The 10,552-nt window shown below is 67.8% G+C and overlaps 1 protein-coding gene across 1 annotated transcript; it reads right to left on the reverse strand.

Moving 5' to 3' along the window:
• Positions 1-2,717: 2,717 nt before the first annotated feature.
• LOC309684055 (protein spinster homolog 1-like) lies at positions 2,718-10,421 on the reverse strand (the record flags this gene model as incomplete). Its single annotated transcript, XM_082500017.1, has 5 exons — positions 2,718-2,884; positions 3,926-4,097; positions 6,282-6,380; positions 7,264-7,329; positions 10,232-10,421. Coding segments are annotated over 5 exons (631 nt in total), but the record flags the coding sequence as incomplete, so codon positions are not given.
• Positions 10,422-10,552: the final 131 nt, after the last annotated feature.

Raw genomic sequence — 10,552 nt, forward strand, 5'->3', positions numbered from 1 at the left:
GGGGGGAGGGGCGATCCTGCCCCTCCCCCCCCGACCCCCAAGTGCCTCTGGACCCACAACTCCCTCCCAACCCCCCCAGGTCCCCCCCAGCCCCACAAGTGCCCCCCAGCCCCATAAGTGCCCCCAACTCCCCCCCCGACCCCCATTTCCCACCAGCCCCATAAGTGCCCCCAACTCCCCCCCCACCCCCAAGTCCCACCAGCCCCACAAGTGCCCCCCCGACCCCCAACTCCCCCCCCAGCCCCACAAGTGCCCCCAACTTCACCCCCCGACCCCCAAGTGCTCCCTCAGCCCCCCAACTCCCCCCCTGACCCCCAACTCCCCCCCCAGCCCCCCAAGTGCCCCCAACTCCCTCCCCGACCCCCAAGTCCCACCAGCCCCACAAGTGCCCCCCTGACCCCCAACTCCCCCCCCAGCCCCCCAAGTGCCCCCAACTCCCTCCCCGACCCCCAAGTCCCACCAGCCCCACAAGTGCCCCCCCGACCCCAAACTCCCCCCCCAGCCCCACAAGTGCCCCCAACTCCCCCCCCGACCCCCAAGTGCTCCCTCAGCCCCCCAACCCCCAAGTCCCCCCAGCCCCACAAGTGCCCCCCCGACCCCCAAGTCCCACCAGCCCCACAAGTGTGTCCCCCTGACCCCAAACTCCCCCCCCAGCCCCACAAGTGCCCCCAACTCCACTCCCCGACCCCCAAGTGCTCCCTCAGCCCCCCAACTCCCTCCCTGACCCCCAAGTCCCACCAGCCCCACAAGTGCCCCCCCTGACCCCCAACTACCCCCCAGCCCCACGAGTGCCCCCAACTCCCTCCCCGACCCCCAAGTCCCCCCAGCCCCACAAGTGCCCCCCTGACCCCCAACTCCCCCCCCGACCCCCAACTCCCCCCAGCCCCACAAGTGCCCCCAACTCCCTCCACGACCCCCAACTCCCCCTCAGCCCCCCAACTTCCCCCCGACCCCCAAGTCCCACCAGCCCCACAAGTGCCCCCCTGACCCCCAACTCCCCCCCCAGCCCCACAAGTGCCCCCAACTCCCTCCCCGACCCCCAAGTCCCACCAGCCCCACAAGTGCCCCCCTGACCCCCAACTCCCCCCCCGACCCCCAAGTCCCCCCCCCAGCCCCACAAGTGCCCCCCAACTCACCCCGGGGCCGCCGGCAGCGGGCGCAGAGGGCGGCCAGCAGCAGCGTGGGGGGCAGCAGGGCCAGACCCCAGAGCCCGCCGTGGGGCCAGGCAGCCTCCATGGGGCCTGCAGGGGGGGGGGGGGCAGACGCTGTGGGGCAGGCGGGTTCCTCCCCACATCCCGCCCCACACCGTGCCCCACATATTCGGCGGGTGCCGCGTTGCGGTCGGCGGCCGCTGGCGCCCACGCGGGATCCGGCAACGGCAGCCGTGGGGCTCCTGCCCCACAAGTTGGGGGGGGTGGGGGGGTTGGGGGTGGGGTGGGCCACACGTCCAGGGGTCCTGCCCCATAAGTTGGGGGGCCCACGAGTCCAGGGGCTCCTGCCCCATAAGTTGGGGGGCTCACACGTCTGGGGCTCCTGCCCCATAAGTTGCAGGCCCCACACATCGAGGGGTGCTGCCCCATAAGTTGGGGGTCCCACGAGTCCAGGGGCTCCTGCCCCATAAGTTGGGGGGCTCACAAGTCACGGGGCTTCTGCCCCACAAGTTGGGGGGCCCCACACACCTAGGGGTCCTGCCCCACAAGTTGGGGGTCCCACGAGCCCAGGGGCTCCTGCCCCATAAGTTTGGGCCCCACACCTCCCGCCGCTCAGGGCCGCGCCGTGGGTCGGGGCCGCCTTGTCCCATCCCCCCCCCACCCCAACGAGCCGTGGGGCACCGGTCCCCGCTATGGGGCAGGAGGCAGCGGAGGGGCCCCGGGGCGCCCCACAACCACATCACCCCACATCCCTCTGCCCCACAGATTCTGGGGGTCAACCCAGGTGGACCCGGGAGTCCTCCTGCCCCATAACTAAGGGACCGAAGGCTTCTCCTGCCCCACAAGTGTGGGTCCCAGGCGCCCTCCTGCCCCATAACTAGCAGAACGCGGGCGTTCTCCTGCCCCATAACCACATCACCCCCACAGCCCTCTGCCCCACAGATTCTGGGGGTCAACCCAGGGGGACCCAGGAGTCCTTCAGCCCCACAAGTGTGGGTCCCAGGCGTCCTCCCGCCCCATAAGTGTGGGGCCCAGGAGTTATCCTGCCCCATCAATGACGGAACGCGGGCGTCCGGCTGCCCCATAACCATCCCCACCCCACATCCCTCTGCCCCACGGATTCTGGAGGGTCAACCCAGGGGGTTCTCCTGCCCCATAAGTGTGGGGCCCAGGCGTCCTCCTGCCCCATAAATGACGGAACGCGGGCGTCCGGCTGCCCCATAACCATCCCCACCCCACATCCCTCTGCCCCACGGATTCTGGGGGGGGGGGGGGAGTCATCCCATCCACTCAGGCCCCACATCTGCCCCACATCTGCCCCACATCTGCCCCATACCTGCCTCCGCCGCTGCCACCGCCCCTCCGGCGCCCCGATGATCCCCCGGCGCAGGCGTGGGGTGTCCCCCCCCTCCCCTCCCCCCCCCTCCCTCCCAGGAAGCTGCGGGCGCCGCCGTGGGGCAGGAAATATGTGGGGCAGGAAATGTGTGGGGCAGGAAATGTGTGGGGCTGGCGGAGGGGGTGCGTGGGAAGAGAGAAGAGGCCGAGAGCGGATTTTGGGGGGGGGTGTAATGGGGTTTATTTAGGGGGGGGGGGGATGAGGATCTATGGGGCGCCCCACGGCGCCGTGGGTCAGGCGAGGACGTGGGCCACCGGCACTTTGGTGGGGCGGCCGCTGTGGGGCACAACGATGTCACCGCTGTCGTCGTCGTCGTCGTCGTCGTCGGGGGGGAGACCTGGGGGGGGGGGGGAGGGGTCATTGGGGTCATTGGGGACATTGGGGTCATTGGGGGTCATTGGGGTCATTGGGGACATTGGGGACATTGGGGGTCATTGGGGTCATTGGGGTCATTGGGGACATTGGGGACATTGGGGTCATTGGGGTCATTGGGGACATTGGGGACATTGGGGTCATTGGGGTCATTGGGGGACATTGGGGGTCATTGGGGGTCATTGGGGTCATTGGGGTCATTGGGGACATTGGGGACATTGGGGACATTGGGGACATTGGGGGTCATTGGGGGTCATTGGGGTCATTGGGGACATTGGGGACATTGGGGACATTGGGGACATTGGGGACATTGGGGGTCATTGGGGTCATTGGGGTCATTGGGGACATTGGGGACATTGGGGACATTGGGGGTCATTGGGGGTCATTGGGGTCATTGGGGACATTGGGGACATTGGGGTCATCGGGGTCATGGGGGACATTGGGGTCATTGGGGACATTGGGGACATTGGGGTCATTGGGGTCATTGGGGGACATTGGGGGTCATTGGGGGTCATTGGGGTCATTGGGGTCATTGGGGACATTGGGGACATTGGGGGACATTGGGGGTCATTGGGGTCATTGGGGTCATTGGGGACATTGGGGTCATTGGGGGTCATTGGGGTCATTGGGGTCATTGGGGACATTGGGGGTCATTGGGGTCATTGGGGTCATTGGGGACATTGGGGACATTGGGGGACATTGGGGGTCATTGGGGGTCAGAGGGGTCATTGGGGGTCATTGGGGACATTGGGGTTCATTGGGGGTCATTGGGGGACATTGGGGACATTGGGGTCATTGGGGACATTGGGGTCATTGGGGTCATTGGGGGTCATTGGGGGTCATTGGGGGTAATGGGATCACTGTGACACATAAAGACTCAATGGAGCGCGGCGGGGGCGTGGCCGCGCCGCGGCGGGGGCGTGGTCTCGGCGCGGCGGGGGCGTGGTCTCGGGGGAGGCGGGGACGAGGGGACGCGGGGGGGGGGCGTCCCGCGCGGCGCCCTGACCTCGCGCCTCCCGCTGTGCGCGCCGGCGGTCACGTGAGACGGTGAGGGCGGAGCCGAGGAAGGCCCCGCCCCCCAGCGCCCCCGCGAAGGGGCAGAGCAGCAGCGCGCGCTCCAGCGCCTGCGCAGAGCCCAGGGAGGAGGGCGGGGCCCCGCCCCGCAGCGCGTCGCTCACCTGGGGGCGGGGCCGAGCGTCGGGGGGAGGGTGGGCGGGGCCACGCGGGACCACGCCCCCCACCCCCCGCGGCATCGCACCGCCGGTACCGCTCCCAGTGCTCCCAGTATGGCTCCCAGTCACCCCAGTATGGCTCCCAGTGTTCCCAGTATGGCTCTCAGTCACACCAGTATGGCTCCCAGTGTTCCCAGTATGGCTCTCAGTCACACCAGTATGGCTCCCAGTCACACCAGTATGGCTCTCAGTCACACCAGTATGGCTCCCAGTGACCCCAGTATGGCTCTCAGTGACACCAGTATGGCTCCCAGTGTGACCAGTATGGCTTCCAGTGCTCCCAGTATGGCTCCCAGTGCTCCCAGTATGGCTCTCAGTCACACCAGTATGGCTCCCAGTCACACCAGTATGGCTCTCAGTCACACCAGTATGGCTCCCAGTGACCCCATTATGGCTCTCAGTGACACCAGTATGCCTCCCAGTGTGACCAGTATGGCTTCCAGTGCTCCCAGTCTGGCTCCCAGTGCTCCCAGTCTGCCTCCCAGTCACCCCAGTATGGCTCCCAGTGACCCCAGTATGGCTCCCAGTGCTCCCAGTATGGCTCCCAGTGACCCCAGTATGGCTCCCAGTCACACCAGTATGGCTCCCAGTGCTCCCAGTATGGCTCCCAGTGCTCCCAGTATGGCTCCCAGTGGCACCAGTATGGCTCCCAGTGTGACCAGTATGGCTCCCAGTGACCTCAGTATGGCTCCCACTGACACCAGTATGGCTCTCAGTAACACCAGTATGGCTTCCAGTGCTCCCAGTATGGCTCCCAGTGACCCCAGTATAGCACCCGGTGACACCAGTATGGCTCCCAGTGGCACCAGTATGGCTCCCAGTGACCCCAGTATGGCTCCCAGTCACACCAGTATGGCTCCCACTGACACCAGTACGGCTCCCAGTGACACCAGTATGGCTCCCAGTGACACCAGCATGACTCCCAATGTGACCAATATGACTCCCAGTGCTCCCAGTATGGCTTCCAGTGCTCCCAGTCTGGCTCCCAGTCACACCAGTATGGCTCCCAGTCACACCAGTATGGCTCTCAGTCACACCAGTATGGCTCCCAGTGCTCCCAGTATGGCTCCCAGTGACCCCAGTATGGCTCTCAGTGACCCCAGTATGGCTCCCAGTGACCCCAGTATGGCTCTCAGTGACCCCAGTATGGCTCTCAGTGTGACCAGTATGGTTTCCAGTACGGCTCTCAATGCTCCCAGTATGACTCCCAGTGACACCAGTATGGCTCCCAGTACCCCCCAGTCCCTCCCAGTTCCCCCCAGTGCCTCCCAGTGCCCCCCAGTCCCTCCCAGTCCCCTCCCAGTACCCCCCAGTCCCCCCCAGTCCCTCCCAGTGCCTCCCAGTCCCCTCCCAGTCCCCCCCAGTCCCCTCCCAGTCCCCTCCCAGTGCACTCCCAGTCCCCTCCCAGTCCTCCCCAGTCCCCCCCAGTGCCTCCCAGCCCCCTCCCAGTCCCCCCCAGTCCCTCCCAGTCCCCTCCCAGTGCACTCCCAGTCCCCTCCCAGTCCCCCCCAGTCCCTCCCAGTGCCTCCCAGTCCCCTCCAGTCCCTCCCAGTCCCCTCCCAGTGCCTCCCAGTGCACTCCCAGTGCCTCCCAGTCCCCCCCAGTCCCCTCCTAGTCTCCTTCCAGTCCCTCCCAGTGCCCCCCAGTGCACTCCCAGTCCCTCCCAGTGCCCCCCAGTCCCCTCCCAGTGCCCCCCAGTGCTTCCCAATCCCCTCCCAGTGCCTCCCAGTGCACTCCCAGTCCCTCCCAGTGCCTCCCAGTCCCTCCCAGTGCCCCCCAGTGCCTCCCAGTCCCCTCCCAGTGCACTCCCAGTCCCTCCCAGTGCACTCCCAGTCCCTCCCAGTGCCTCCCAGTCCCCTCCCAGTCTCCCCCAGTCCCTCCCAGTCCCCTCCCAGTCCCCTCCCAGTGCACTCCCAGTCCCCTCCCAGTCCCCCCCAGTCCCTCCCAGTGCCCCCCAGTCCCCTCCCAGTCCCCTCCCAGTCCCTCCCAGTGCCCCCCAGTCCCTCCCAGTGCCTCCCAGTCCCCTCCCAGTCTCCCCCAGTCCCTCCCAGTCCCCTCCCAGTGCCTCCCAGTGCACTCCCAGTGCCTCCCAGTGCCCCCCAGTCCCCTCCCAGTGCCCCCCAGTCTGACCAGTCCCACGAGGTAGGGGCTGCCGGCGTCCCCCAGCAGGTGGGCGGCCACGATCTGCAGCGCCTCCGCCGTCGCGCGCCGCGTCGGGGCCACCACGTACTGCCACCGCCACCGCGGGGAGGGGGGGGACACACGTGTCACCGCCGCGGCCCCAACCCCCCCCCGGAGTGTCCCCAGGGGGTCCCCAAAGTGTCCCCAGAGAGTCCCATGGGGTCCCCATCCCTGGAGGGGTCCCCAATGTCCCCACCCACGTCCCCAAGGGGTCCCCAAAGTGTCCCCAGGGTGTCCCCACCCCTGTCCCTGGGTGTCCCCAAGGGGGCCCTGTCCATGGGGGTCCCCAAAGTGTCCCCAGGGTGTCCCCACCCCTGTCCCTGGGTGTCCCCAAGGGGGCCCTGTCCATGGGGGTCCCCAAAGTGTCCCCTGGGGGTCCCCAGATTGTCCCCAAGGTGTCCCCAGGGGGTCCCCATGGTGTCCCCACCCACGTCCATGGGGGTCCCCAAAGTGTCCCCAGGGGGTCCCCAACCCCAAGAGGTCCCCAAAGTGTCCCCAGAGGGTCCCCAAAGTGTCCCCATCCCTGGAGAGGTCCCCAATGTCCCCACCCACGTCCCCAAGGGGTCCCCAAAGTGTCCCCAGGGGGTCCCCAAAGTGTCCCCGGAGTGTCCCCACCCCTGTCCCTGGGTGTCCCCAAGGGGGCCCTGTCCATGGGGGTCCCCAAAGTGTCCCCAGGGGGTCCCCAGATTGTCCCCAAGGTGTCCCCAGGGGGTCCCCAGGGTGTCCCCACCCACGTCCATGGGGGTCCCCAAAGTGTCCCCAGGGGGTCCCCAGGGGGTCCCCACCCCTGGAGGGGTCCCCAATGTCCCCACCCATGTCCCCAAAGTGTCCCCTGGGGGTCCCCAGATTGTCCCCACCCCTGGAGGGGTCCCCAATGTCCCCACCCACGTCCCCAAGGTGTCCCCAGGGGGTCCCCAGGGGGTCCCCGCACCAGTAGGATGTCGGCCACGATGGCCCAGTTGAGGGACAGCAGCGTCTCCCCGAGGAAGATGAAGACCTGTGGGGGGGACACGGGGACGGTGGTGGCTGTGACGCGTCCCCAATGTCCCCTCAATGTCCCCCAATGTCCCCCCGATGTCCCCAATATCCCCAATGTCCCCAATGTCCCCAATATCCCCCAATGTCCCCAATGACCCCAATGACCCCCAATGACCCCAATGTCCCCAATGTCCCCAATGACCCCAATGTCCCCAATGACCCCAATGACCCCCAATGACCCCCAATGTCCCCAATGACCCCAATGTCCCCAATGACCCCCAATGTCCCCAATGACCCCTCTGACCCCAATGACCCCAATGACCCCCAATGTCCCCAATGTCCCCAATGTCCCCAATGACCCCAATGACCCCCAATGTCCCCAATGACCCCTCTGACCCCAATGACCCCAATGACCCCCAATGTCCCCAATGTCCCCAATGTCCCCAATGACCCCAATGTCCCCAATGACCCCAATGACCCCCAATGTCCCCAATGACCCCCAATATCCCCCAATGTCCCCAATGACCCCCAATGACCCCAATGACCCCCAATATCCCCCAATGACCCCCATGACCCCCCACGACCCCACTCACAGAGCCCATAAGGACTTATTTAGAGCCCCCCCGTCCCCTCCGACCCCCCCCGCCCCCCCAGCCCCACACCCCCCCCACACCCCCATTGCCCCCCCGGTGCCCCCAATGACCCCAATGTCCCAAATGACCCCCAATGACCCCAATGACCCCACTCACAGAGCCCATAGGGACACGTTTAATGCCCCCCCGTCCCCCCCGACCCCCCCGACCCACATCCCCACGCCCCCCCATTGCCCCCCCCTCCCCCCTGTGCCCCCAAATGACCCCTGTGACCCCACATGACCCCTATGACCCCCCACGACCCCACTCACAGAGCCCATAGGGACTTATTTAGAGCCCCCCCGTCCCCTCCGACCCCCCCCGCCCCCCCCAGCCCCACTCCCCCCACACCCCCCATTGCCCCCCCGGTGCCCCCTGTGACCCCCCTGACCCCAAATGACCCCTATGACCCCCCACGACCCCACTCCCAGAGCCCATAAGGACTTATTTAGAGCCCCCCCGTCCCCTCCGACCCCCCCCGACCCCCCCAGCCCCACACCCCCCCCACACCCCCATTGCCCCCCCGGTGCCCCCTGTGACCCCCCTGACCCCAAATGACCCCCATGACCCCCCACGACCCCACTCCCAGAGCCCATAAGGACTTATTTAGAGCCCCCCCGTCCCCTCCGACCCCCCCCTACCCCCCCAGCCCCACACCCCCCCCACACCCCCATTGCCCCCCCGGTGCCCCCTGTGACCCCCCTGACCCCAAATGACCCCTATGACCCCCCACAACCCCATTCACAGATCCCATAACGACTTATTTAGAGCCCCCCCGTCCCCTCCGACCCCCCCCGCCCCCCCCAGCCCCACATCCCCCCGCCCCCCCATTGCCCCCCGGTGCCCCCAATGACCCCAATGTCCCAAATGACCCCCAATGACCCCAATGACCCCACTCACAGAGCCCATAGGGACACGTTTAATGCCCCCCCCGTCCCCCCCGACCCCCCCTGACCCACATCCCCCCACCCCCCATTGCCCCCCCCTCCCCCCTGTGCCCCCAAATGACCCCTATGACCCCAAATGACCCCTATGACCCCCCACAACCCCACTCCCAGAGCCCATAAGGACTTATTTAGAGCCCCCCCGTCCCCTCCGACCCCCCCCGACTCCCCCAGCCCCACACCCCCCCCACACCCCCATTGCCCCCCCGGTGCCCCCTGTGACCCCCCTGACCCCAAATGACCCCTATGACCCCCCACAACCCCATTCACAGATCCCATAACGACTTATTTAGAGCCCCCCCGTCCCCTCCGACCCCCCCCGCCCCCCCCAGCCCCACATCCCCCCGCCCCCCCATTGCCCCCCCGGTGCCCCCAATGACCCCAATGTCCCAAATGACCCCCAATGACCCCAATGACCCCACTCACAGAGCCCATAGGGACACGTTTAATGCCCCCCCGTCCCCCCCGACCCCCCCTGACCCACATCCCCACGCCCCCCCATTGCCCCCCCCTCCCCCCTGTGCCCCCAAATGACCCCTGTGACCCCACATGACCCCTATGACCCCCCACGACCCCACTCACAGAGCCCATAGGGACTTATTTAGAGCCCCCCCGTCCCCTCCGACCCCCCCCGCCCCCCCCAGCCCCACACCCCCCCCACACCCCCATTGCCCCCCCGGTGCCCCCAATGACCCCAATGTCCCCAATGACCCCCAATGACCCCAATGACCCCCAATGACCCCAATGACCCCACTCACAGAGCCCATAGGGACACGTTTAATGCCCCCCCGTCCCCCCCGACCCCCCTGACCCACATCCCCCCACCCCCCATTGCCCCCCCCTCCCCCCTGTGCCCCCAAATGACCCCATGACCCCAAATGACCCCTATGACCCCCCACGACCCCACTCCCAGAGCCCATAGGGACTTATTTAGAGCCCCCCCCCGTCCCCTCCGACCCCCCCCGCCCCCCCCAGCCCCACACCCCCCCCACACCCCCATTGCCCCCCCAGTGCCCCCTGTGACCCCCCTGACCCCAAATGACCCCTATGACCCCCCACAACCCCACTCCCAGAGCCCATAACGACTTATTTAGAGCCCCCCCCGTCCCCTCCGACCCCCCCCGCCCCCCCCAGCCCCACACCCCCCCCACACCCCCATTGCCCCCCCGGTGCCCCCTGTGACCCCCCTGACCCCAAATGACCCCTATGACCCCCCACGACCCCACTCACAGAGCCCATAAGGACTTATTTAGAGCCCCCCCGTCCCCTCCGACCCCCCCCGCCCCCCCCAGCCCCACATCCCCCCGCCCCCCCCGCTGCCCCCCCGCCCCCCCCCCCGGCTCACGTAGGCAGCGGGCAGGCAGGGCCGGGCGCAGAGCAGGGCCAGCAGCAGGCAGGGGGCGGCCCCCAGCAGCCCCCCCGCGCAGAGGAGGGGGTCGGCGCGGGGGGAGCGGGGGGAGAGGCGGCGCGAGAGCTCCGCCCCCGCCCCCACCCCCACCACCCCCGAGACGCAGGTCAGCGCCCCGAACACCAGGCTGGGGGGGGGGGGGGGCATTGGGGGGGCATTGGGGTCATTGGGGACATTGGGGTCATTGGGGTCATTGGGGTCATTGGGGACATTGGGGACGTTGGGGACATTGGGGACGTTGGGGTCATTGGGGTCATT

The sequence above is a fragment of the Vanellus vanellus genome (genome assembly GCF_965231255.1).
Source record: "Vanellus vanellus genome assembly, contig: HAP1_SCAFFOLD_2244, whole genome shotgun sequence".
Lineage (NCBI taxonomy): Eukaryota > Metazoa > Chordata > Aves > Charadriiformes > Charadriidae > Vanellus > Vanellus vanellus.